Below are 26,840 nucleotides of genomic sequence, written 5' to 3' on the forward strand. Positions count from 1 at the left end.
CATAATCAAGTAATTAAACCATGATGGCAGATGCTGAGTCCTTAAGGCAAAGCCTGAATCTCACTCTTGTTCCTGTCCCCCACTAGGGGCCAGTGGGGCCTCTGGCTACATCTCAACAAATACCCATCTGCCTTCTCCCAGAAACATCTACTGACTGATCATCATAACCAATGTTTATCGACAGTTGCCGTGTGCCAGGAACTGTCATTTGTAATCTTTGCCACAATCCTGTGAAGTAACTGATACGATTACCTCCATGTTGCAAATGAGGAGACTGACCGGCCCCGTTTCGGAGCCTGAAACCCAAATTGTGGGACCGCAGGGTTCATTCTCTCCCACTGGTGAAAGGGTCCACAGAGAACAGCTTATGAAAGTAGGCGGGGGGGGGGGGGGGGGGGGGGGCGGGGGCGGGTATGAAGACATCAGGAAAGAGGCAGAGACTGATTATTGATTGTTCACTCCTTTGCCAGGAGTGCCTGTCCCTATTTATCCTACCTACACTTCTGGCCCCACCTCAAAGATCGCCTCCTCCAGGAAGCCTGCCTTCCTACAAGCTGCAGTTACTTGCACCTCCTGCCTTGTGGTTCACGCCTCGTCTTCCCCACTGGAAGCTGGAGCTCCTTGAGGGTCGGGCTGGGTCCCACTCAAGAGGCATTCCCCTGACCGGCTCAGCAAGCTCTTACCGGTGGGTTGAGCCTGTGCCTCCCCCAGGGCAGAGGGTCTCTCACCCTCTGGGCTTTTCCTCCACGGGCTCCACTTCCCTTTCTTCCTCCTCTTCTTCTCCCTCCTCCTTCTCCTACTTCCTCCGCTCTTTCCTCCCCACCCTCTTTTCTCCCTCCTTCTTCTTCCCGGTGGCGCCCAGTTTCTCTCCCTCCTCCCTGCCCAGCGCCGCTCCCGGGCCCGGCAGCTGCAGTGCCCCCGGCGGCCTAAAGAGGGGGCTGCGGCGCCGCCCGCTGGCCGTGCCGCTGCGGCTCGAGCTTCCTGTGAGGTCAGGTGGGAGGAAGCGGCCTGGGAGCCGCGGGGAGTGGACGCAGCCGAGGCCCGGGAGCCGCGCCCGAAGGTGGGTGTCCGGGCCCGGGGCGCGGGCGAGCGGGCGCGCATCCCTCCCCTCCCCCGAGCCCGGGCTCGGCAGCCTGGGCGGCGCCCCCTCCCCGCAGCCCGCGTCCCCCTGTCCCCTCCCCCGCCCCGCGGCACGCCGCCCCCGTCCCCCGAGCTCCCCCCACCCCAGCTCCCGAGTCAGGTGCCCCGAGGGCCCACCGAAGCCTCCACCCACCCAGCGGGCTCGACGTGGCCAAGCGCCGAGGGACTGCGGAGCTCCGTGACCCGCTTGGCCTTCTCCAGGGACCGACGGGCTTCGGAAGGGGGACCCGCCTGTCCCACGCTCTGGGCGAAGGGCAACAGAACAGGGGCTCCTCACCCCCTTTGGGGCGCGTGTCACAAGTGCTTTTCAGAATTTAGGTGAAAACTGGCTCATCTCCTTAGAAAAGAATGGCCTTTACACAGACTCGGAGAGCTCCATGGAAGGACCCCACCCCCACCTCCAGCCCACGGACACCCTTGGGGGTCTGCGAAGCGGGCCGGCCCAGAGCCCCAGCCGCATCCCCCGTCCCCTAGTTTGGGAAGGCTGGCGCCGCCCCTGTGAGCGGGGGGGGGGGGGGGGGGGGGGGGGGGGACTGGTGTTATCTGAGAGGTGAGGGCCAGGTGAGGGCGTGCCCTCTGCGGGAAAGGTCTGCTCCTCCCCCAGCGCTGGCGGCCCTGTGGCCAGCAGTATGGTCTGCTGCCTGGCAGTGAACCTGAAGTGGCTCCAAAGTGGGCCCAGAGCTTCTGTGGGGAGCAGGCCCGGGTCCTTGGCATTTACTCCCAACGGGCCATTTTGTAACGGATGGGAAATGGGGACACGGGGGATCTCGGTGCCCTGGACTCCATATTTAGAGCCGAGAGAAGGACCTGGGGCCAGCGTTCCTGGCTTCCCCTTCTTTCTCTGTTGCCTCTACGTGAGTGGTCCTGGGCAGGCCGGTTAGACCTCTCTGGACCTCTAGCTGTACCTGCTCCGGAGCGTGTCGGGAGGTGTAAGTGCGGTGGGCCTCAGTGGACTTCCCACAAGGCCCTGGGCCACAGCGTGGGCTCTCATCCCTGACGTTGCTGGAAGTGGTTCCTAGAACATCCATCTCCAAGGATCGTTTTGGTAGTTTTCCCAGTGGACTCCCATGTCTGAAAGATTTTTGTCTGTCAAATAACTTGCATTTATTTCTCTCCTTGTAATTAATCAGACGCAGTGCCAGCGGGGCACGGGTGACGGGTGTGAATCGCAGCTTTTCCCACGAAGGCAAGCGTCTCTTTACCTCTGATAAATCATTTCTTTCAGGTCTGGGGAAGGGTGCAGCCCAGCAGGGACCCATAGCTCCTGGGAGGATGGTGCGGATCTTGGCTAATGGGGAAATCGTGCAGGACGACGACCCTCGCGTCAGGAACACTATCCCTTCGCGCAGCAGCACCCCTCGACAGGTAGGTGCCCAGCGCCCGTGGCAGGAGCGGCTGGCCTCCTGTCCTCTGTGCCAGTGACTCCTTAGCTCCCCGAAGCTCTCTTGCTAGTCATTAACCTTCTGTAGCCTGAAGCCCTCTTTGCAGAGCGTCGGGCTGGGGAACACAGGGTCAAGACTGGGGGAAAATTGCAGATTTATGTCCCAGCCAGGCCCCTTCCTCCCCAGTTCTTGCTCTTCTGGAAGCCTTCTCAGACTTTGAATCCAACAGCTGTCTCTCCTTTAACTTGGTTAACCCTGCTGGAGCTGGCATCTTTGTTTAAGAGCCTGCCGGCCGACAGAGAACCCAGGGAAGGTGGCAAAGATGGGCCCACGGCCACACCATGATGGTGTTAAAGGAAGGAGCGATGATATGAATGCCTGCTCGGGAGCAGTGCCCTGTGGTCCCGCCCTCCTTGACCCCTTCTCTTTTCTCTGGCCTGGGCACCTTCTCCCTGGCAGGACTTGGGGAAAATAGAGTGGCATTTTCTGTGCTCTCAGAGCTTATGACTCTGTGATTGGCATCCCCGGGGGTGGCATCTGGAGATCGCTGAGGAAGGAAGGTGTGGCCCTCGGGGGCTGGAGGGGAGGGCAGAGCCCAGCCCAGAAGATTCCCTTGTTGCCTAGTACTTCGCGCCAGGGAAGCTTTCTCCAGATTCATTCGTCTCTCTGTCTTCACCTTCCAGAGCTTTCTCAACAGGGGCCATGGTGCCCCCCCGGGGGGTTCCGGCCCTCGCCAGCAGCAGGCGGGTGCTAGGCTGGGCGCTGCTCAGTCCCCGTTCAATGACCTCAACCGGCAGCTGGTGAACATGGGCTTCCCGCAGTGGCATCTCGGCAACCATGCTGTGGAGCCGGTGACCTCCATCCTGCTTCTCTTCCTGCTCATGATGCTTGGCGTGCGTGGACTCCTGCTCGTGGGCCTCGTCTACCTGGTGTCCCACCTGAGTCAGCGGTGACCTCTGGCAGCTAGTGGGGCAGGCGTGGAGGAGAGGGAGTTTTGGGGCCTGGGGGGTGAGAACAGGCACAGGGGCAGGGGTCTCAGGGTGCCTTGAAGGTGCGCTCAGAGAACACGCGTTCCCGTCGCGTGAGGCGTGAGGCAGAGGAAGCCTCCGGTCCTGCCTTCCCAAAGGATTGGGTGGATCCCCTCAGTCCCTTGAGACGGTTTTAGGTAGTATTGGGCCCGTGTTAAGCACAAAGTCAGAGCAAGAAAGGGATTCCCTTTCCAGTTCTCTTCCAATCCTTTCATGCCAAGAAGAAAGCCTGAACTTGGTGCCAGCGCGTTCTCATGCCTCTGGAACTCACGCATGACTCCCCCTGTTACTAGCGAGGAGGCCTCGGGCTTAAGGCAGATGGGAAAAGTTTCCAGACTTTTATAGCCCTGTTTGGTTTTAATGGTATATTTTTAATTGGCTACTTTTGTTTATGACAAGTCTCACTGGCATCTACTTACTGCGGTGGCATTTTCAATAAAGAGATTTAAAATGGAATCCATGTAATGACATTCATAAATGATTGTACGGCTGCCTGTAAATCTGGAAGACACGAGGAGCGTGGTTGGGAGTGACTGGGATTGGGAACAGGGCGGAGGTGGGCATTTGACCCCGGGGTGGGGGGTGGGGTCCGGGGTTTCTATGCTTTTCTTGATAGGCTCTGGGAGCCTGTTGTGGGGGGGGGGGGGTCCAGGTGAAGCGCAGACCCGGGCCCCTTGTCTGATGCTTGGATGATTTCTGGCTGACTCTGAGATGTCGGCCTTGTGGGGGGTGGAGTCCTGTGGCCAGAATGGCGATGAGGCTGTGGCGATGGGACTGCTGGGGTGCGAGGCTTCCGTGCCCAGGGGGTCGGCTTCCCTCCTGCGGCTCACTCTCCTTAAAAAGCAGGAGGTCTTGGTGCCGACTGCTCAGTGCGTGTGGGCTAAGGGTGCTGCTTTTCTTGAGTGGAGGCCTTGAGTTTCGGCCCGTAAGCCCTGGGTCTGTGTGGAGGCCCTGCGGGCGGGGAGGGGGTAACACCAGACGACTGAGCTCCCACGGGTGGTCCGAGGGAGGCTGGGTGAGCCTGAGGGCTTCCCTTGCCTGGAGACCAGAGTTTTCACCTCCTCTTAGGATTCTTCTGGGGCCGGGGGAGGAAGGCAGGCTGGGGAGGTTCTTCTTGAAGGCCAGGGCTAGTGGAACAAACCATCATGGGGTGTATGTGGGATGGTTGGGGGGTAGTTTGAGACTGAGATTGATTCTGTCCCTCCTCCTGAGAGCCTGCTGTGCTGCCTAGGAACGGGACCTTGCCCCCCAAAACACCCCTGTGCCCACTGCTGCCCTTGAGGGGGCTGGTGGCCTTTATCACAGACATTCCCGAAGGAGCTTTGTGGTGTTGGAACAGGACTCCTTTCTCAGTGTTTCCTGCGTCTTTATTTGGGGGCAGCTGTTGGAACATGGTTTCCCTTTGTGATGGAGGGGAGGGCGCTGGGCCCTTGGGGGCATTGCAGAGAGGGAACGGAGGGTCTGGCCTCCAGCCGCTCCTGTGGGGCCTGGGCAAGGGGAGGTGGTGCCCAGGTCTGGCTGGTGTCCCTGCTGTCCCCCATGGCATCTTCTGCCAGCCCCCAAGCTTATGTGGCCGTGGCCTCACAGCCACAGGGAAGGGATGACCGTGCACAGCGTCCCCCTCCCTCATACTCCCCCCTCAACATGTCCCTCTGGGGCTGGGCTTTCCCCTTCTTTTTGCTTTGCAAAGCTGTGGGACTCTGAAGAAAAGAAATCTTAAGTGAACCCCCAATATATAAAGTCCCTTTAAGGGGTATGAATCTGAGTCCACAAATTCAGGTCTGAGAACGGTCTTTTTGTCTAGAATTTGGTGTCGGTTCCCAAGGCCCGAGCCTTCTGAGGAGAAGCGAAGGCCCTTTAGGGAAGGCAGGGGAGCCCAGGGGTTTCCTCCCCGCTCCTGACTAGAAAGAGCCTGGGGGGGGTGTCGGTGGGCATGGGGCCTGTCCTCGTGTCCAGGCAGGCCCTGGGGTGCAGGAGGAGCCTGGACATCGGTGGCCACACCTACCCAGGGGCCAAGGCCCCTCCAGCTACTTGTGAGCCTAAGGGAAGGGGTTGGGGGCCTGAGGTGAGTTGTTTGAGAAAAAAGTTCTGTTTTCTCATCCAACACACACAACCCGGACTTGACAGAATTGCTCTGGTGGGATCAGGAACCCGCCTCTTGACCCTTCTTATTTCAACTCACCTTCTCTGTGCCCCTTGGGCCCTGGGCAGTTTGCTAACCATTGGGCTGTTTCCCTTCTCAAAGCCCCCGGGGTCTGAAGGTAGGCCGGGCCGGCGTGGCCCGTGGGCAGAGGCAGAGTGCCCCCTAGGGTTGCGCCACCTGTGTAGCAGAAGCATCCGGGGCCTTTTCCCTGCCCGTCCTCAGAATGGCCTTCAGGGAGGCTCTTGCCTGCGCACGCTGAGAAAGCGTGGTGCCAGCAGGTTCTCAGCTGGCAGAGGCTTGTTCCTCCCGGTGGCCGGATGCAGGTCCTGATGAGGCTTGGGGTGAGGCCGAAGGCCGTCTCGGCCTAGTGGGCATCTTGTTCCTAGACCTCCTGTCTAAGGAGGAGGGAGGGGCTTTCTTCCTCTGCCCACCCCCTGCCTTGCCTGCTGTGTGACAGGACCCCCCCGGACCGGGCTGCTTGGAGGGCAGGTTTTCAGGGAAGGTTTCTGCTAATCTCCAGGGCTAATCCTTGAAGCCCTGTGTCTCTGTGTCAGGTTGGATTTTCGGCTTGGCTGCCTTGGGGAGAGCTGCCCCCCACACCACGTGAGCCGCAGCTTGGATCTCACCAGGCCTTTGCTGCCTTTGTGGAAAGGGGAAGCTCCCCCTCCCCCTGTGGAGTTATTTTGACTCCCTGGTTGGGGTTACCTGATGAGTGGAGCTGCGGGGTCTGACGGCCTGTCCCCACTCCATCTCCCAGACTCCCCGGGTGCCTGGGTCCGCCTTCCGTAAGTTCCAAGGCCTTCATTTTCCAAACCCTGCCTCTCCCCACCGTCTAGCTAGCCTACAGGTGGAGGCCATGTTTCTGCCTTCCCACAAGAGATACCAAACTTGAGATGGGGCCAGATTGCACCTTCCATTTTGCCAGCTTCCCCAGGGAGCCCTCCGTCGGCTCCCGGCTCTCTGGGACTGGGACCAGAACCCGGCCCTTTGGCCAAGGTCCCTGACTGGGGGTTCTGGCTCTGAGTTGAGGAAGAAGCCTTGGTGTGGTGGTCAGAGCCTCTGCCCTCGGGTGTCTGACCTTGCGGGCAGCGAAGGCTACCCCCACCCAGGCCACCTGGCCCCGGAGGAGACCTGTCTGTTCGCGGGCCCTGCTCTACTTTGTGGGTCTGTGACCTTGGACGGTTCGCTTGGCCTCTCAACAGCCTTGTTCCTTACCTCTAAGGAGAGGGATGATGATCAGGGTCCTTCCTGCCTCTCGGAGCCTCAGGCTCACCCTTGCATGGTGGATGAGAGAGGGGGGCATAAAAAGCAGGGGCCGCGGCCACCCCCAAACCTCCTCCACAGACGCTGTGCCTTGGACCCCAGCTCCCATGCTGTGGGCTTTGGCCTTAGGTGGCCACAAGGTAGCAGGCACCTGGGACCCCCAGCTGGGGTAGTGCTGGGCTTCGAAGACTAGTGTTGCCCCCTACACAGCTGCTCCTGTGTGGGCCGGGACCCTGAGGGGCTTGCTGTAGATCTCCTAAGAGGACGGGACGAATTTGCTGCGTGCTGTGTGCCTGACCTGTGCTGAGCACTCGACGTCATTCATTTACATCGCCCCTGCCCCGCCCCCCCTCCCCGCTTTATGACTCACGCTCTACTACTGTCCTTTTTATTTCCCTGCTGAGCATATCCTGGAGCACTTATAAGTTGCCCTGGGACCCCTCGTGAGCCAGGGGGTGGAGCGAGGATCCAACTGAGGCCACATTCTTAACCATTCCTTGATTTCACCTTTGGCCGGATGTCAGAATCACCCGTGGACTTGTTACAGAGGCAGATTCCCAGACCTCACCGCAGACCTTCTCAGACATGCTGAGGGATGCGGCCCAGAGCCTGCCTCTTTCAAAGGGGGGTGATTTTGATGCAAAGGTTGGGAGGAGAGAGGCAGCAGAACCCCTGACTGTGCAGAGGCCCAGGGAGAGGGGGGGAGCCACCTCTGCCCACTCAGAGAGGAGGGAGACCCAACAGGGGCAGGCCTCACTACCTGCTGGGACCCACTGTGGCCATCAGATCAGCTCTTCGAGGGCAGAGGATGCAGGGTGGGTGCGAGGATGTTGGCCGCAGCTGCCCAGCTGGGTGGCCTCCGTAGCTTTCCAGCTCTGGGCTGCAGCCGCTGAAGAGGGGTGTAGCCCTCTTCCCTGCATTCCTGAATGCATGACATTTTCATCGCAAACTGACAAGGGGAGAAATCCAATTACCTCGCACAGGGTCCCTGAAGGGCTGTGCAGGGGTGGTGAGGGTGGGGGAGGGAGCGCAGAGGGCTTTGCTGCCAAAATGTGACGGAGAGAGAAGCTTGCAGCCTCTCCAGCAGGGCACGACAACGGGAGAGGCAAAGCTTACCCTTCCTTGTGCCCAGGGCCCAAAAGAGCAGCAAGAGAAAGTTCAAGAAGCAGATTGAGCACTTCAGTGGAACTGCAGTGCGTGTGTGCGTGTGCGTGTGTGTGTGTGTGTGCGCGCGCGCGCGCGCGTCACAGAGAGAGGAAGAGGGAGAGAGAGACAGCCAGACCCTCAGGCTTGGGGGTGGGGCAAGAGCTGAAACCGTTTGGCTTTTGGGACCCAGAGTTTGGAAAGGAAGATGAAACTGTCCAAAGTGAAGCCTGAGCCTTTAGGGCAATTTCGTCAAGGGCTGGGTGGGCTGGGCTCTGGGCTGGAGGCAGGAGGGCTGGTCTGCATTCACTGGACCACCAACCTTGGTCCCTCCGGTGTGGGGGGTCCCCGCGGGAGGCTGAATGCCTAAGTTCACATTGTTGGCTCCATCCCAGTTAACCGGTGACCTTGGACACAGTCCACATGCTCTCTGCCCCTCTGTCTTCCTGTGCACCTCACAGGGGCAGGAGGATTAAGTATTAATTCGTGGCAAGCACTTAGCAGATCCTGGCACAAGGTTAGCACAAAACAACAGCATTAGGGTTTACTTAACATTTTTGTTGAGAACCACTTGTGTTTTATTTAAATCTCTTTGAAAAGGAAGCCTCATCTGACTACTGTAAATGGAGAGTGAGCGTTACCTGCCATTCATAGTAGAAATATCTACTATAAACAAGTAAGTTCAGTGTAGAGACAATAACATGATTCCATTTTAGCTAGCCGCTGCTTGTGGCCAAGGCTCTGAGCCGGATGCCTGCTTTCTTTGTTGAAAAGGCAATTTACCAGGATTTAGAGAGTGTTAAAGACCTATTAGCATCTCACTGAGACATTCTCCTCGATGGAGTCAGAAGACTGAAGAGACATGAAGAGGAAAGGGCTTTCTCATTTTATGATTTGGTGCTGTGTTTGTGAATTGCTTTGTCATCTTGCATAGTCCCTCCAGATCACTTCACACATGTCAGGTGAAGGCATCCCATGACTGTGGGAAATACTATATGATCTTGAGCAAGCTATTTTTAAAGGTTAGTCTTTGAAAGGTAATACATCCACAAATTTAAAGATCAAGCGATGTACAAATGCATACAGAAGAAAGTCTCAACTCCCTCTCCTGTCCCCGTCCATCCATCAGTCCTTCGTTCCTTTGTTCCTTCGTTTGTTCGTTCCTTCCTTCCTTCTATCCATCTTTCCTTCCCTCCATCCATCCATCCATTCTTCTTCCAACTTTCCTCCCTTCCAACCATCCTTCCATCTATCCTTCTATCCTTCCTTCCTTCCTCTTCCTTTCTTCTTCCTTCCTTCCTTCCTTCCTTCCTTCCTTCCTTCCTTCCTTCCTTCTTCCATCTTCCTCCCTCCCTCTCTCCCTCCCTTCCTTCCATCCATCCTTCTATCCCCCTCCACCCCATGACTACAGTTCTTAGTGTCCTTTCAATCCTTCCAGAATTCATTTACACAAATATAAGCAACATAAAGTATACTAAGTTTCTCTTTTTAAAAATACAAATAATGGAAAACTAGACACATATCTGCTCTCACTTTTTTACTTAACAGTACATCCTGGACTGGACACATTTCTTTTTTTTTTTAAATTTTTTTTTTCAACGTTTATTTATTTTTGGGACAGAGAGAGACAGAGCATGAATGGGGGAGGGGCAGAGAGAGAGGGAGACACAGAATCGGAAACAGGCTCCAGGCTCCGAGCCATCAGCCCAGAGCCCGACGCGGGGCTCGAACTCACGGACCGCAAGATCGTGACCTGGCTGAAGTCGGACGCTTAACCGACTGCACCACCCAGGCGCCCCTGGACACATTTCTTATTAGTGCATAGACACCTTCTTAATTCTGTTGTGCTTTGGTATTTGGGTGAGTTGGTGACCCTCTTTGGTCTCCATGAAGTCATTTGTACCATAAGGGGTTGACATAATTGACCCCCAAGGATCTTGTAGCTCTGACCCTGAACCACTCCATGGGGCTGTTTCTCTGAATTGTGGGGTCCCTGAGAGAAATGGCACTAGGGTTTCTCCACTGCCTGAGGGGTGAGGTTCCTTGGGTGGTTTGAACTTAGTCCTAGCTTCTAAGTTGGTTCAGCAAACATTCAGGGAGAGCCTCCTGTGTGCCAGGAGAGGTCAAGGCAGGACTAGCCTCTGGAGTCCCATTCGGTTTTCTCGGTTCCCTTTGCAGATGGCTATGGTGCCTTTCCTGTCTTCGCCTAGCTTTGTCTGGCTCAGCGAGGACCCATGGTGTTTGTAGTCGCTGCTGATACGGCGTGGTATTGCCAGCCTCACGGTCTGTACCCCCATCCTCCCTCCCCACTCCTTCCCAGAACTCCCCCCCCCCGCCACCCCTCCCCACCCTGTCCTGCTCCATATTTGATGCAGACTTAGATTAAGGAAATTGAAGAAAGCCTTGAAGAGTGACACAGCTTCAGGCTTTCTTTAGCCTGGGTAATCAATTTCCATTCTCCTTGTGCAGGAAGACCCTGGAAACCCCAGCGTCTCCAGGTGTTGGCTTCAAGGGCTGTGAATTTTGTACCGTGGCGCCACCTGGTGGAGAGTTTGAACAGGAGCACGACCTCTGTCCATGAATCGCGGTACTCCAAATCCTCCTCCCTCCTGACATGCACCTCAACCACCCCAGGCTTATCATGACCTTATACTTCAGGGATTGGAAGAACTCAGGTTTCTGGCGGAGGGAGCATGCAGCTCCATTGGGATTCGTTCCTTGTGGTCTCATGCGGGGCTAAGCCCTATGCCAAGAGCGTCGTTTCATTTTATCCTCTCCCAAACGAAGAAAAATAGATGTCACCCCCTTTGCACAGACGGTCAACCAGAGGTTAAAGCAACTCAGATGGCCAGATCCAGGCGGGAGCCTTCGGCCTGGGGGCAGGAAGAGGGAGACTGAGGCCCCAGGAAGAGGCTCCGTTGTGAAGCAGACTCCCTGGTATTTGAGCTTCTAAGGAGAGCAGTGGAGCAAGAAGGCTTACTCTCCATTCTTTCTTCATCCAGCCCTGCTGTCATCACAGAGGGTGGCCCCAGGCGGAAGGGACCCACTCATTCTCTAAGGCTGGACCCTCTCCAGTTTGGGGGCTGCCTAGCCAGTCCCACCGCTGCACTGCCCACCAACACATACACCTATTTTTTTTTCTCAGCCTGGTTCCTTCAATTAATGTGATATTGTGACCTGGCTGTCATTCAGGACACAGTGTCCCTTGCCTGGTGCTTGTCTTTTTCATAGGGAACAAGGAGCAGTGGAGTCAGACCTCCCACTTGCTAATTGTGTGTCCGTGGGCAAGCTACTTACCATGCCTCGGTTTCCCCATCTGTGAAATGGGAATAAGGTGCCATCCGGGCTGGTTGTGAGGTCCAGATGGCAGGCGTGTATACAGTCCCTGGGTGCAGCACAGTGAGCCACGATCACATCACTTCCTGCAGCGCTTGCTAGTGAAAATTAGCTGCCCTAAGCCAAGAACGCTTCAAATGTAACCTGCTTTTGAAATTCTGGGGGACAAAAACTTGAAAAAATGTCCAGTATGGCTACTTGCCAGTATGACAGAGTTAAGAAGTTTCCCTGTGAAGCACTGGCCTGTGTTAGAGGCCTCAGTGGCCCAGGGAGGGCATTTCTTTGCAGCTTTGAGCTCAGCTAATGCCGAGAAACTGACTTTTCCGGACAAAGTGACTCAAATGCGGATCCGGTTGCTTCCAGGACTTCCGGCGGGGCTAGGGAAAAAATGTCACCTGCGTATGTGGGGTGTATGTGGGCCTAATTCTCAGGTTATAAGTGCAGGCAGTTCTGCCCTAGCCCACGTGGCACAAGAAGAGGGAGGGGGGAACTAAGGAAGTTCAAGTTAGGGCCCCAGGGCTTGCCGTGACATCTGCCGGCATCCCTGCCTTTCCCTTAAAGGGAAACAGCACCCCTCCTGTGGGGACCACCTCATGAGAACCCCCCTATTCCCCTGACCCACCCCTGCTCCAGGAGCTGGAGGGGGGTCACCTCTAAGGCTGTGGTCCTTGTGTGTCCCTGTCCCTCCTCTGTTCTACTTGGTATTGGGCCGTCAGACCAGGCCTGGCCCCGGGCTACAGAGGGCGCAGTGACCCTGGAGTATACAGATGTCACGGAGGTGATGCGCTGTGGCCTCACAGCTCAGGAAGGGAGTGCGGCATTGCCCCTGGAGATCGCAGGCTGCCTCCTTCCCTAGCTTCATTCCCAGGAGAGCTAGGCTCTTGCCCTTTGCTCTCAAGTTCTTGGGCAAACAGGGCTCTACCTCCCATTGCCTTAGTTTTGTGGGCTGGAGACTCACATGCCCTCAGGAGCCTGGTGGGTGACTGAGAGAAGCCTGTGTACCAGGGGGAGTACTAGGCAGTAGGGAGGGGTGGGGCCTGCGAGAGAACCCAGGAGAACACACTCTCCCAAAGGCCTCCACGCTGCTACACAGCGCAGCGAGCAGTGCGGGCTAAGGCCAATGCCACTGCCCGGGCCGGTCTCCGGGCTCTTCATCGTGGGGTCTCTGGGGCCTCTATCCCTCTCCTCCAGCCGTTGTGTGGCCTCAGTCAATTTAGCCCCAAGCCACAGTGTTCCCTCTATGAATGGGGGTAATAATACTTCCTCTTAGGGTTGAGGTACAGACAGGAGTGAAGTGACTTATTTCTTAAATATTGCATGAAATATTCTGGATACAGCATCTATATTTACCTTCTGTGCTGTGGGACAAATTACCCAAAACTTAGTAGCTTAAAAGAATACACACGGGGCGCCTGGGTGGCTCAGTCGGTTAAGCGTCCGACTTCGGCTCAGGTCATGATCTCGCGGTCCGTGAGTTCGAGCCCCGCGTCGGGCTCTGGGCTGACAGCTCAGAGCCTGGAGCCTGTTTCGGATTCTGTGTCTCCCTCTCTCTCTGACCCTCCCCCGTTCATGCTCTGTCTCTCCCTGTCTCAAAAATAAATAAACGTTAAAAAAAAAATTAAAAGAACACACACATAGATATTTTTTAGTGTTTATTTTTGAGAGAGAGAGAGACACACACACACACACACGCACACACACACACACAGAGTACGAGCGGGGGAGGGGCAGAGAGAGAGGGAGACAAACTCTGAAGCAGGCTTCAGGCTCTGAGCTGTCAGCACAGAGCTCCACGGGGGGGCTGGAAGTCACAAACTGAGCCACCCAGGCACCCCAAGAACACACGTGTATTAACTCCCAGTCTCTGGGCAGGGCTTAGCCAGGTGTTCTACGAGGCTGTGAGCCCACAGGCCATCTGGGTGGGGTTTGGAGGAGGGTCCCGGTTTGACCCTTGGCTTGAAGAGGTCCCAGAGACTCCGTGCTGGGGGACATACTCAGACCTGCCGATTCTGGTCACTGCCACCGTGCTTCCAGTGGTCACCAGCAGGTGGCGCTAGGCACCCAGTGGCCGCAAACTCCCAGAAGAAGGGAACCAACCCATAGTCCGGGAGTAGTTAGGGCAAGAGGCCGGCTTTGGGGCCCAGCTTCCAATCACCTTCCCTCTGCAACCACTGTGCTTCAGGGACCGTGGGTGAAGAGGAGGACTGGTGGCCCCAAACTGAGTTCCTCCAGTTCCAGAACCTTTGGGGGGTTGTTCTGTGGTCAGTGAACAGGGACCCCAGGATGTGCTGCATTTACGCATCTGGAATAACGGTGGGATGAAAGCGGTGAGGACAGGTGGGTGTCGTGGCTCTAACTGGCATGAGACTCAGCCTGGGGCTCCAGCTCAGGCCTCTGCACCCAGCTCACTGGCACGTGCCCACACTGAGCACAGGGCTTCCTTCTCCACTGGGCAAAGTCCAGAGAACTCAGGATCCCCCTGTCTGATGCCTGGAGCTGTTCTGTCCTTCCTCCTTCCTCCTGTCTCCCTCTCTCTCCCCTCCCCACTCCCTGTCTCCTCTCGTGTGCCCCCTCTCCTCCTCCTCTCCTCCTTCTTTGCTCACTCTCTCCCTCCTCCCAGTTCCCCCGAGGGACCCGACCCAGGAGGTCCACTTCCCCTGCCCCCAGCGCTCATCTGCAAAGGCAAACAGGGACCAATACCGGTGGGTTTCTAGGATGTGGTTTCCATGGCAACAGCGCATCTCCTGCCTCCGCAGTTCTCAGCCCTGGGCAGGTTGCCGTGGAGACTCACACCTCATCAAAGAGTGATTTGTGGGGTTGTTTTTTCCTTAACTTCATCTCCTTCCTTCTTTCCAGAAATTCTGACCTTCCCCACTCACAGCAGACCCGGAGAAGCCCTCACCCCGGGCCACTAAGACCTAGAAAGCACTTTGTTCACACAAGGTTGCCCGGCAACCTTCCCCCACTCTCTGGGGGACGAGCGAGGTGCCCCTAAAGGCCAGCTGAGAGGTCTCACAGAGGAGCAGGTCAAAGCTGAGCTGGGCCCCCACCTCTTCTGCTCACGATGCCCTTCAGGCCCCGTGCAGCCAGTGGATGTCAGCCCTAGAGTGTCTGCTCAGTGGCCGTGTCCCCTAAGAACCCTCCATCCAGGCTTTGGAGAGGAAGAGAGAGACAACAGGAGGGGGTGGCGGGGAAATGAGGGATGTGAGAAGGGGTAAGAGGTGGGTTAAGAGGGGGAGGGCTTTTGAAAAAGGGGGGAAAGTGAGGCAAGGAGGCTGGGATCTTACAGGGAGAGGAAGAGAGGGAGGGTGACCACCTCGCCACAGAAAGCGGACCTTGCATTTGCAGCGGGAGCATTTCCTTATAAATCACTCGGCAGCCCCAGTCCAAACTGGCCTCTTTCTCTGCCAAGTAGAGAATGTGTTCCTCGACATAAAAACATATTAGGCGCATTGTGCCCCTCTCTCCCCCAAGTTGAAAGCCATTACGATAATTAATTAAGGCAGGAGATTAATTAAAGAGTCGTTTCCCCCCATCCTCCCCAAATAGATGGGGGGGGGGGACATGTGCTACCCCGCAGACAGAAGAAGGGGCTGGGGGGGGGGCACAGAGAGGCATTTGCAGACACAGCTGGAGACAAAGGACATTACTGGAGGGGGCAGGGAGGCTGGGGGTTGGGAGAGGCCCTCAGCGAGGCCCCAGCGGGGAGCAGAGCTGCCCAGCTTCCAGGAACCTGCATCCAGCTTCTTCTCCTGGTTGTCACAGCATGAGGGGCTCTGTCACCATGGGAACAGGCCCGGGCTGGGGGGCAGGAGTACTCACCCTTCCTCCAGGATCGTCTGGATCGTCCTCTGCCCTCGGCGTGTGTGGTCAGGGCCAGAGCTCCCTCAGCCCAGGTGAGCATGGTCAGGAGGTGTTTGCCTCATGCCCCCTTGGGTCCGCCAACCTCAAACCACCTCCCTGTGTGACCCGTGTACCGGTGACCCAGCCTGAAGCTCTGCTCATCAGATGCACCAGGGTGCTGGTGTGGCAGGCCGGTTTTGGCTCAGCTGAGAATTGTTACGGTCTTTTAGGTAACATGTTTCGTTTTGCCACATTTTGAGGTCTTAATGATTCCTTCTTTCCTTCTCTCCCTCCCCGCCTTTCTCTCTTATTCCGTTGACCGATTTTCCAGCCTAATTTTGTACTTCTAGGAACTATTCATATAATGCAACGTGTTTCATACGTGACATAATGGATTCGACTCAGTCCATTCTGTGCTTTTGTTTGTTTTAGATTTTATTTTTAAGTAATCTCTACACCCAACGTGGGGCTCCAACCCACCACCCTGAGATCAAGAGTCCCGCGCTTTTCCGACTGGGCCAGCCAGGCGCCCCTCCGTTCCGTGTTTTTGTCTTGCTTGCTTTCGAGCCTTCCGGATGTTCCGATTTGTTCAAAAGCACTGCTGTCGTGTTTCCATATTTTGAATGATATTTTTAATCAACGTTATGAAAGATGTGACTCTCCATAGATGAGTCCACATCATCCCCGGAATCTTTTCCTCCTTTCTGTTGTTATATTTTAGGTTTTTTGTATCTTCCTGCTTGGACTTAGCAGGCAGTTAACGGTTCCTGCGGAGTGCAGATGACTCAGCAAGCGCGGGAGCCCCTAGGGCACCTTGGTGCTTTATGTTCTGACACCTTCTAGATGTAACACAAGGCAGCACATGGTCTACTTGCCCTGCTATTATGGATAGGGGTCGAGCGGGCACTGGACTTTGGGAGCACATAGTAGACAAGACAAATGTGCTCCCTACCTTCTGGGGAATGACAGTCTGCCAGAGACACAGACCAGTCGATACCCACGCACAAAAACAGAGCTACAGATTGTGGAAAAGGCTAAGCAGAGAAAAGAGCAAGGCCCGATTTTAGGTTGAAGTCAGGAGGAAATGACTTTTACACCGATGAAGTCAACCAAAGTGAAGGGTGAGGGTTCCCAGCAGAGGTAGGACCCCCAGAAGCTGATGAGGCTTTGACCCCAGAGCCCCTCGGTGCTCTGGAGCCTTCCAAGGACCCGGGAGGGGCCCTGGCAGTGTCCCCATGGTCACAGGTCTGTCCTGTGGTATATATAAAATATTTTCACTATAATCCATTAAGACCTCTGTCTTCTCCCTCTACTGTACCTTGGAGTGGCCAGGCTAAGGGGATGCCAAGCTGGAGAGAGCCCGTTTGGGTTGAAGCAGATGTGCTTAGGTGGTTACAGCATCCCACGTGTGGCGAGAGCTCAGCTGGCTGGCCTGGGATAGGAACAGCTCCTGGGTGCCTTCGTACCGGCCCCTGGGCCAGGCAAACAGGCGCAGTACCTGGGTCAACACGGAAGGCCCCATGACAGGTAGGGAGTGGAGGCGAGATGAGGTTTGAATTAGCAAAACCTGGTCGGGAATATCGTTTTGGATTTTGTGACATTTGTGGAATTTGTCAGCCTTTAAAATGTGTGGTTTGTTTCGATTTCTCTCTTTCTAAATAAGTTTTCGCTTTCGTAACTCCTTCTGGTTTGGATTTCTGCGTTTTTGTTTTGTTGGGGTTTTTTGTTGTTGTTGTTGTTTGGTTGGTTTTAAGGAACCCGTGCCCTGCACGGGCAGATCTGGGGTCTGCCTCCGTCTGAGGAGCGCGTCTGTGTCATTCTCCATGGCCAGAGCTGAATGGGTGACGGAGGGGGCGTCCTTGGGGCCAGAACAGGAGGCCCTGGAGACGTTGCAGGCATCTCCCTGAGATTTCCTCCATCTGCCGGCAGGTAGGGCAGAGAAATCAGCAGAGCAGTCCCTTGGCTCAGGACCATGGCTAGCTGCCCCACGCCACAGCGCAAGTCCCGGGGCCTCTGGGCTAGGGGGGGGGTCCCTATGGATGCTCATCGAGGGGGTATGCGAACACTAGGATTCGCAGCAGACGCCTGTGTTTCTGCTCCTCATTCAGACGCCCCGTTTGAGGCTGCTGTGGCTCACCCGGGTCTCTGCGGGACGAGGGTGCCTAGGTCCTTATCCCTCTGCCTCTACTTGCACTCAGAGTCAGGACTAAAATGCAGGCCTCCCTCCTGCTTAGCAGGGCTTTGTCCTGAACCCTGGAATGCTGAAAGCTTCCCTCTCCTTCCAGCCAGCTCCAGCCCCTCCTGCCCTTGGAAAGGCCTGGAAGGTGTGGAAGAGCGAGGCCACCTGCCAGGCCTCCCGAAGTTTTCTCTTCGAACTCTGGCTGCGGGGCTCCTGCAGACTCAGCCCTCGCTTGCCTTTCTCCCTTGGGGCTCCCATGGCTGTGTTCCTCCCTGTCCAAACGTTCCAAACAGCAAAACGAAGTTTGGTGAATATCAGGAGGAGCCTGTGCTCCCTCGAGGAAGAGCAGCAGTTTTCCTGGGGCTCCACACTGCTCAGTTCCTAGTGGGTTCTTGTGCTCTGACCCGATTTCCATCCACTAGCTCCGGAGGGGCAGGTTCACACAGCTGGTTTACTCTAGTGAGGTCTGGGAAGTGCCCGTCACAAGCTCCAGGGCCCCTCGGACACATGGGTGGCTGTCCCTGCTTGCACCTGGGGGCCTTGCTTGACGGGCTGGCAGAGGCTGGGAGCTGGACACTGGTCCTCCGCACCGTTCTGGGCCTGGGGACAGGCCTGGTGAGGCTGGTGGGGCAGAGGGAAGCCTCAGTGTCCTCCTGTCACGATGAGAACCCCAGGACCAGAAAGAGACCATCACTAAGGAGACAGGGCAGTTTGGCCAACCAGCCTGCCTCCCGTCTGGAGGTTTCGAATCCTTCTGGGAACAGCGTGTGATGACCTCATGCTCCGGGGGGTTTCCTCCAAAGGGAGAAGAACTCTTTGATCCACGGTGGCTGGTTTTTCTGAGGCCATTTTTAGAGCTTGGTCTAGTCTTGTGCTGCACAGAACTCTGAGCTGTCGGGTTTCCTGTGAGTGTTCCAATGCCTCTGTGGAGTGGGTGTCGTGACTGGGCCAGGGAGCGGTCACGTCCCTGTGCATCGTCCCACCCCGAGGGGGGAAACTGGCACCTTGAAGACCTGTGGGCCACTCCCTCCCGTCTGTGCCTGAGCAGGAAGCACAGGCCGTGTGACATACACAAGCTGATTTCCTGGACGTATGGGTGCTATTCTTCCAGATGGAAGAGATAAAATTAAGGAATCATGCTAAGGAAAAGACGACACATACTTATTTTAAAACAAACAGGAAGTTATATTATGACCTCCTTGGGGACAGAGAGATGTCTATTTCATGAGAGCCCTGCTCTCGGAGCTTTGACATCGAACAAACAAGACCTGAACGAGCCCCAAGTGAGGTCCTGAGACACAGGGGACACGGAAGGAGAGAAGATGCGGTCTGGGCTTTCAACAAGGTCACAGTCTAACATGGTAGACAGATAAGTAAACACCTACATTAAAATTCAGGGTGACAAGTATACAGATAAAGCAGGAAACAGTGTTCTTGGGAACGCAGAATCAGGGTGACCAGGGAGTAAGGGAAGGTGTAGGAGGATTCTGCTGTTGCCTCTGCCTGCCCTTCTCCTTTCTTGGCAGGACCCCGTCTTTGCTTGGGCGCCCACTGCTCCTGCACAGAGAACCTTCAGCTGTGGACACAGGACTCCAGCCTCAGGCTGAAAGGGACCCTGACGGGTATAAGCCAGCTAGCATGTTCCATCCCCTGGCCACAGCCATTTGCCAGAGGTAAGTATGTAGTCAGGGGAGATTCTGGAAGCCACCTTGAGCTCACGAAGTTGGCTTTAGGGGAACGATAGCATCATGTAAAGCAAAGAAGTGAAAGAAAGAAACTAGGTCCTTGGTGACTTTTTCAAGCCACTGGGTCAGTCCAATCCTGAGACTCGCTTCATTTCTGAACTTACCCACCTTCTGTGAACAGGGCATTCCTTTTCGTTGAAGCCGCTTTTGTGGTTGTTACTTCCCACTCGAAGTGCTAAGTGATGTAGGCTCTTGCTCCCCAAAGAAGGGGACACTTGAGATAGATCTTGAAGCACGTACTCTGGAACATTCTGAAGCATTTTTGTCTGGAGTCCTCTGATTTAAGCTGCCATCCAGCACACGTGTGCTGAGTGGGGACTGTGGGCCAGGCCCTCAGCAGCACGCCGGGGGAGAGGCTGGAGATCATCTCAGGCTCTCCTCCTAACCAGAAGAACTCTGGTCTCCGTGGGCTGGCTTTAAAAGTAGCACTTGGGTTGTAATATGTCCACGTTCGGGAGTTCTCGAGCTATTGTGTCTCAGAGCGAGGAGGGGCTTCAAAGAAATCCTTCCAGGTCCAATCCATTCATGTTCCTGATAAGAAAATAGGGCCCAGGGGGTCGCTCACTTGCTCAAGTTCCCCGTGGATGTGACAGCAGAGCCGGGATGGAAGGCCAGAGTCCCGCCAGCTCCTGCCGTCTATCCTGGCCAGCTTCGTGGTTCCAGCAGCTCCTGGAATGGGTCCGGGATGGACCGGGATGGAGCAGAACAGAATAGCTCCAGAAGCCTCACCTCCTAGCCGCCCTGGGGGCGGGGGGCCAGGGCATCTCCTGCCCAGGCCGCTCCCTGCCCCCACGTCTCACTCCCGGGCTGGGCCAGGGGATGGAGCTTTTGGGGTTCCTGGTGTTGGCACTCTTCCGAGAAAGACACCAGCTCAGAGCTCCAGTGGCCCTCTGTAGACGCCCAGCAGTAGCCAGACCAACCCACGCGAAGACCTGTGAACAGGAAGTGTTGGGACCAGCAGAGCTGAGCAGACGGCTTTCCTCTCATTGAACGACTTCGACGGGCATGGCTTCCATTCCCAGGACCGGCCGCATGATTTGTGGCGCCCCGTGCAAAAGGAAAATGCCAGATCTGCTTTTCAAAAATCATTTAGAATTTCAAGATGGCAACCACAGAGCATTAAACTCAGTGGGGACGTCCCTGCGAGTGCACCTGTGAAGCCAGCCCATCTATACCGTCTCGGTATTAGAAGGTTCTCTGTCTGCTAGACTGTAGGTGAGCTGGCACAGCGGAGTGCTTTGGAACCGTCTCTGGAGCCAGCCTGGGTGGACCTCCTCATTTGACCTTTCCAGACTTTGGTTCCCTCTGCTATAAAGTGGAAATAATAACAGGGCCGTTGTGGAAATGAAGTCAATGTGTAAATCGCTCGGAACCAGGCACAGAAGGGCTTGCTGTTGTTATTTACACGCCCACGCACACTCTTCTGGGGTGAAAATTGGTCCCCAACTTCCCGGCTCACAACATGGCCTTCCCAACTGCCCCATCCTGGTTCTGGCTGCTCAGCTACGCAAGGAGAACCGCCATGTTGAGAAGCCAAGATGGTGTCCTGGGACCCACCCCACCCGGTGTCCTCGGCCTCCCCTCCCCCGAGAGCAGGCAGGCCAGCGTGAGCCGTGAGCCCTGGGCTGAGAGAGCCAAACCCACTCCTGTCAGGAGCACATAGTTGTGGTTGCTGGGAACTTGGCCTCATAAACCTGCCGGTCTGACCACCGAGCACTTCTCCCTGGAGTCCTGAGGTGGGGAAGGCTGCCAGCCTGTCGGAGAGAGAGGGTCAGAGGGCAAGGGTGTGGGCCATCTTCCCCCACCCCTCTGCCCCCCAGCTGAGGATGGAGTGGGAGAAGGGAGTAGCAGGGGAGGAGGCCCCCAGGGCGGTGCCACAGAAACCTGAGTGGCGGGTGTAGACCCACCGGGTGGCATCCATAGTCTCCTCCAGGTCAACCTTCGTTGGTGGGGAGGTGGAGCCCTCAACCCACTTGGGACACCCAAGCCCCGGATTCATAGCCTGGCTTTGCCACTCACCGACCCCAAGTTGGTCTCTCAGCCGTCCCTCTCGGGTCCCACCCTCCTGTCATATGGGATTAAGGCTGCTTAATTCAACAGAGGTTCTCTGAGAAGCAAAAATATGAGAGAGAGATAGAGCAAGTGTGTGTGTGTGTGTGTGTGTGTGTGTGTGTGTGAGAGAGAGAGAGAGAGAGAGAGAGAGAGAGAGAGAAACGGAGACAGAGAGACAGAGGTAGAATCAGCAACAGAGGGAGAGTGCCAGAGACAGAAACAGAGAGCCCTGGGGAAGTAGAGAGAGAGGCCACCTGAGTGCAAGGAGCTAGAGCACAGCTCGTGTATACTTTTGCCCCTCACAGCACGCTTGCTTGAGGAGAAGGGAGCTCTGGACCTCGCACCCTGATGTGGACATTCTTCCCCCTGCCAGCCCCGGGCCAGGTCACCCCCGGCCAGCAAGCCTTGTTTCCAGGCCAGTTGTTGCCCTTAGAGTGAGGCTGTGAGGGGGTCTCCGTGCCTCCGGCCTGTGAGGCGCACACATCCATGGAGTTCGTCCTCTGAGCCTCCCTCGGTGCCTGGGAGCTGCCCGGGGCCTGGGCGGCCAGGGTGAGCTGTTTCTTAAGAACTCGAATGTGCCCTGGGCGTGATTCCCGGCCGCGGCCCCGGGCTGACCCTTGCTTCTGGGCCCCTCTATTCAGGCACCTTGAGGAAGAATAGCAAACAGGTCTGGAGTCCAGGAGGCAGGGGGCCAACGTATGACCTTGGAGTGCTTGCTTTTTTTTGACAAAAAATATGCAGTTTTAATTTGCATCACGAAAACAATTGTGTTCGTGAAACTTCCAGGCGGCCCCCGGCTTGGCCAGTTCCTCCTTTAGGCTGCCTCTCAAGAGGGAAAACTGCAAAATACAATTACTGAGCAAACAATGGACTGAGGATATATTTAACGCAGGGCTAGGCTCAGGGGCCCGGGTGCACACCACCTCGTGGGCCCCTCTCCCTCCCGTCTCAGTGTGAACCTTCCTGTCTTTTTCCCTTCCCTCAGACTCCCAGCCGCCCCCACCTCCCCGTCTCCAGTTGTCTGCACGCCAAAGCCGTTACTGATGGACAGACAGTTGGACAAGCCCCTCCCAGGATGGGAATAAACCCCTTCCTCCCCACCCTCCCCAGATCCTTCCAGCATCCTCCTGCCCCTCGACTGAGGTCACTGCTGAGTCAGAGGTATCACTGAGTGGGACCGGCGTCTCTGGGGGTGGAGTTTCTGGAGGAAAACCATCGCAGCCTTCAGAGCTCCGAAACACTCTGTCCATGATGCTCTCAGCTCACACAGGGAGCTTCTCTGCTCCTGTCTTGCTTAAACCTCCTAACAATCATCTGAGGCAGGCCCATTTCACAGATGAAAACATTAAGGCTCAGAGAAGTTAAGTGGGTTCATCGTAGCGTTCCCATGATACAAAGTCTATTTTCTGTTCAACTTGGACAAGTCAGCTGCCTTGAGATTTCCTTTCTGAGCGTGCATTACAGGCAGGAGGCCGTTGAGGTCTCTTCCAGCGAGAGGTCTGATGGGTGTGAGGTCCAGAAGCTGGGAGGGGGATCTTTGCAAATGTGGGCATCTTCATAGTGGGCGGTGCCTGTAGGAGGGACGCGGAGTCATGCGTTGAGACAAGGGCCAAGGCAGTGAGGGGACATGAGAGGGGACGCGTCCAGCACCCAGCCCCTGCACTTTCTCAGAGAAGCCTTCCCACACAGCAAGGTTGGAGCCCCTCCTTCCCCTCTCCCACAGCACCCCTACCTTTCCTTCATTCAACTTCGTACTTTTTCTTGTGGTTATTCCTTTTTTAAAAATTTTTACTTTGATTAAACAATTTTTTTAATGTTTATTTATTTTTGAGAAAGAGAGAGACAGGGGGGCGCCTGGGTGGCGCAGTCGGTTAAGCGTCCGACTTCGGCCAGGTCCCGATCTCGCGGTCCGTGGGTTCGAGCCCCGCGTCGGGCTCTGGGCTGATGGCTCGGAGCCTGGAGCCTGTTTCCGATTCTGTGTCTCCCTCACTCTCTGCCCCTCCCCCGTTCATGCTCTGTCTCTCTCTGTCCCAAAAATGAATAAACGTTGAAAAAAAAAAAAAAAGAGAGAGAGACAGAGCATGAGCGAGGGAAGGGCAGAGAGAGAGAGACACAGAATCTGAAACAGGCTGCAGGCTCTGAGCTGTCAGCACAGAACCTGATGCGGGAACCCACGAACCGTGAGATCATGACCTGAGCCAAAGTCGGACGCTCAACCGACTGAGCCACCCAGGTGCCCCTATTAAACCATTTTTTTAATGTTTGTTTATTTTTGAAGGAGAGAGAGAGAGAGACAGAGCACGCGTGGGGGAGGAGCAGAGAGAGAGGGAGACACAGAATCCGAAGCGGGCTCCAGGCTCCGAGCTGTCAGCACAGAGCCCGATGTGGGGCTCGAACCCATGAGCCGTGAGATCATGACTGAGCCACCCAGGTGCCCCCTGTGGCTATTCCTTTTTACTCTGTCTCTTCCAAGACACTATGAGCTCCTCAGGGACAGTGAGTGTCCTTCTGGGCTTGCCATGAGTATTCCATAGCTCCTCCTCTTGGATGACGAAGGGCTGCTCGAAACCCAGACAGATCTGGAGCAGGCCGTTCATTGGCCAATCAGGGCAGCCTCTGCCCACCTTCGGGTCCCCGGGGTCCTCTGCACGCAGGTTGCAGTCTCGGGCTCCAGTTGCCCTTTCTGGAAGTGTTCCTGACAAAGGCCTCCTGCGTCAGCATCTGAGGGAGTTTCTGGGGGTGGGAGTTTGGAGGGGGTGGTGAGCGAGGTGAGGGGGAGTGACGGAGCATCGTGGTGGGGCGTGAGCTCGCCTGCGGTGACGAGGGTGACAGGGCGTGGCGGCGTGGGTGATCAGATAGAGGAGGGGCCGAGCGTCCGGGAGATCCACCGGTGTGCGTGGCCTGTCGGCGGGATCCCGGGTGTACGTGTTACCAGAGGGCGAGGTGGATTGAACACCTGCTTGCCTCCCGCTGCCGTGTGCCGTGTGCCCCAGAGCGGGGAACCAGACCCGTAAGAATAAAGGGCCACACTGATATTCAAAGGCCAGTACAGCAAGAGGACAAAGCTGAAGCCCGTGGCTCCCAACGTGCCCCGGGAAGATGTCCTCAAAGGAGAGGATGGGCTCAGGGGCGTGCCTGAGCATTCAGGGGCCCCAAACTGCCCAGCTTCGGGGGCCAGTTCCTGTCCGTGGAGCCTGTGGTTCTGAGTCCAAAACATCTCGCTCCCTTCTGAGAAACGGTCTCGGAGAACAGGCCGCAAACAAGCACAAGTGAGATCCAGGAGAACCCCAATCCTTACGTTCACATGGCCCGGAAAATAAAGTTTCCAAGTGGCTCAGCGGAACGTGCCCTGGGCCTACTCCAACCGCAAATGTGAGACAAATAGTCCCAAGCGCTCACCAGGCTCAAATCTCAGCCAACCTGGCCCTCCCTGGTTTCTCGTAAACTCCGAGGAGCCGGTGGCAGCCATCAGGTTTGACTAACGGCATCTGGGCCACGAGGCACCTTGCTCAGCTCGGCTGGCGCGGCTCCCCCGGAGCCCCTGTGCCTTGCCTGGCTCCTCACAGCTTCCTCAGCCTGGATCTAAAAGAAATGCCTTGTATCTATTGTGTACTTAGCTCTGGAGGGCTTTGCGGGCATCATCTCATTGAGGGGAGCAGAGGGGTGGGGCTGCAGGGAGCTGGGACCATCTTTTTAACCGGGAGGGATGCTGGGCAGGAGGGTCAGGGACGCCAGAACTTCCGTGCCACGTGGCCTGCTGAGCACTCTGCCACCACGGCATCCAGGTGACCGATCTCTGAGCGCCTCCTGTGTAGCCAGGCCTGCCTGAGGGCTTCGAGGAGTTTGGAGGCACGGGGCTTGGGCTCCGCTCCCACGTTGCCCTTGACCGGGTACAGGAGGCCGGGGTCCGTCCGCAGACCACAGGGTGGACAGGGCTTGGTCAGAGGCCTGCTCTTCCCAGCAGTCCGTCCCGCACAGATCGCAGCTGGCTTTCTTCGGTGGCACCTGCTCCCCTCCGTCTTGGGCTAAAGGACCGGCTCTGTGCCTGGCGTTTCAGCCATTTGACGCCCACCCACCTTTCCAGGCTCGGCACGTGGGTGTGTTCGTGTCTCTCGCCATTAGCCACCGTCTTTAGGCCCCCAGCAGGTGCTTGAGGGGCTGACACGCACTGTCACAGTGCTCCTCGGTGCAGGTGGGGGCCTGCCACTCGCTCCAGGCCAGCTGGCAGGTGAGAGAGCTGGGATTCGCCACCAGCCTGACCTCTTTCTCCTGACATCCTGATAGAAAGCCCGAACGCCCCACCAGGTGGCGGGACGCAGGCTCTGGCTGGAGTTCTTCCACCCGTGGAGGTGTGTGTGGACTCGAGAGCCTATCCCAGGCAGAAGGAAGAGCCAGACCGAGCCAGGTCCCAGCGGTCCCTGTTGGCCAGGCAGAAGGGAGGCCAGGGTGGCAGGGGTAGGGAGAGGCGGGGAGGGAAAATCAGCTGGGGCCTGGAGAAGAGACGGGCCCCAGGGGTGGGTAGGGCAGGGCTTATACATAGAACGGGGGTCGTGTCCCAGTTCACGGAGGTGCCCCTCGTGTTCCAGGCTGCCCCGGGGGCCCGGGTCCTCCCTGACTGCTTCCCAGGCATCCTGTGAACCTCCTCCAGCAGTGTCATTTCTGTCCCATGTCTGGCACAGGTCCCCGCAGGTGGGACGATTATAAACGAGCGTTGAATGACCAGACCTCTGAGGATACTGCGACATGGAGATTTGGCAGCCTGGCCGGGCACTTGCTGAGTAAGGAGATACTGGTTTTAACCAAAAGATCACTAAACACACAGTAAAAGTCTAACGCTCCCAGCTGGCCGGTCTGTGTAGCTTCTATATGTCCAAGAACCAGGATAACAAAAGTAGATACTATTTGTCAATCATTTTCTCTGAACCAGGTGCTGTGCTCGGAACTTTCCAGACCACTATTTTAATTTAATCCTCATTGTTAAGGTGATCCTCCCAGGGGGAGAGCCCTTCCAAAAGCTCCTGCCGCAGAGTAGCTGATGAAAACATATTTGTTGACTCAGAAAGTTGAATTTAATCAGGTCTTGGAGGGCGGGTGGGACTGTGTTCGTTGAGAGGAGCAGCGAGCCCACAAGAGCGCCCCAGGCTGGGGGCTGGTGCGAGTGAAGGTGGGGAGGAGGCCACCAGTGGGTGCGGGGGAAGTAGAGGGGAGGGGCTGCCCATGGGGGGTTGGGGTGGCTCTGCTCCGGGGACCGGGGAGGGGGGAGGCAAGGTAAAACCGGGGACCGGGTGGGGCTGCTGACTTTGGACGTGAGGGAGAGTGCAGAGCCCTCGTAGTTCTGGAGCGGGGGGAGATGAAGCTAGGGTTGGATGCTGGCTAAAGGCTGTGGGTCAGGGGAGGAGAGGAGAGGGGGGTCTGGAGGGAGAGGGGCCAAGAGGAGGTGAAGGCAGAGAAGGAAAAATAAACTAGTCGGAGAAAGGGGGAAGGAGGGGGTGAGGCCCAGGGAGAGGAGGACATACCGATAAGTGGTGATTGCTACCATTTGTACACCGTATTTCACCAAGCCATTGCACACACATTATCTCCTTG

The 26,840-nt window shown here is 56.5% G+C and overlaps 1 protein-coding gene across 2 annotated transcripts; it reads left to right on the forward strand.

The window, feature by feature from the left end:
- The first annotated feature begins 941 nt into the window (after positions 1–941).
- Positions 942–4,006, forward strand: FAM241B (family with sequence similarity 241 member B). 2 transcript variants are annotated; one of them, XM_086679882.1, is made up of 3 exons: positions 942–1,060; positions 2,366–2,505; positions 3,206–4,006. In XM_086679882.1, exons 2-3 carry the CDS (start codon positions 2,413–2,415, stop codon positions 3,473–3,475), a joined length of 363 nt encoding a protein of 120 aa, XP_086536008.1. In that variant the 5' UTR covers positions 942–1,060; positions 2,366–2,412; the 3' UTR covers positions 3,476–4,006. The 2 variants fall into 2 exon arrangements, with proteins under 2 accessions (XP_086536008.1, XP_086536009.1); XM_086679883.1 differs by lacking the exon at positions 942–1,060 and adding an exon at positions 1,265–1,458.
- Positions 4,007–26,840: the final 22,834 nt, after the last annotated feature.

Source organism: Puma concolor, chromosome D2 (genome assembly GCF_028749965.1).
Source record: "Puma concolor isolate L17-30 chromosome D2, mPumCon1.1.hap2, whole genome shotgun sequence".
Taxonomy (NCBI): Eukaryota; Metazoa; Chordata; class Mammalia; order Carnivora; family Felidae; genus Puma; species Puma concolor.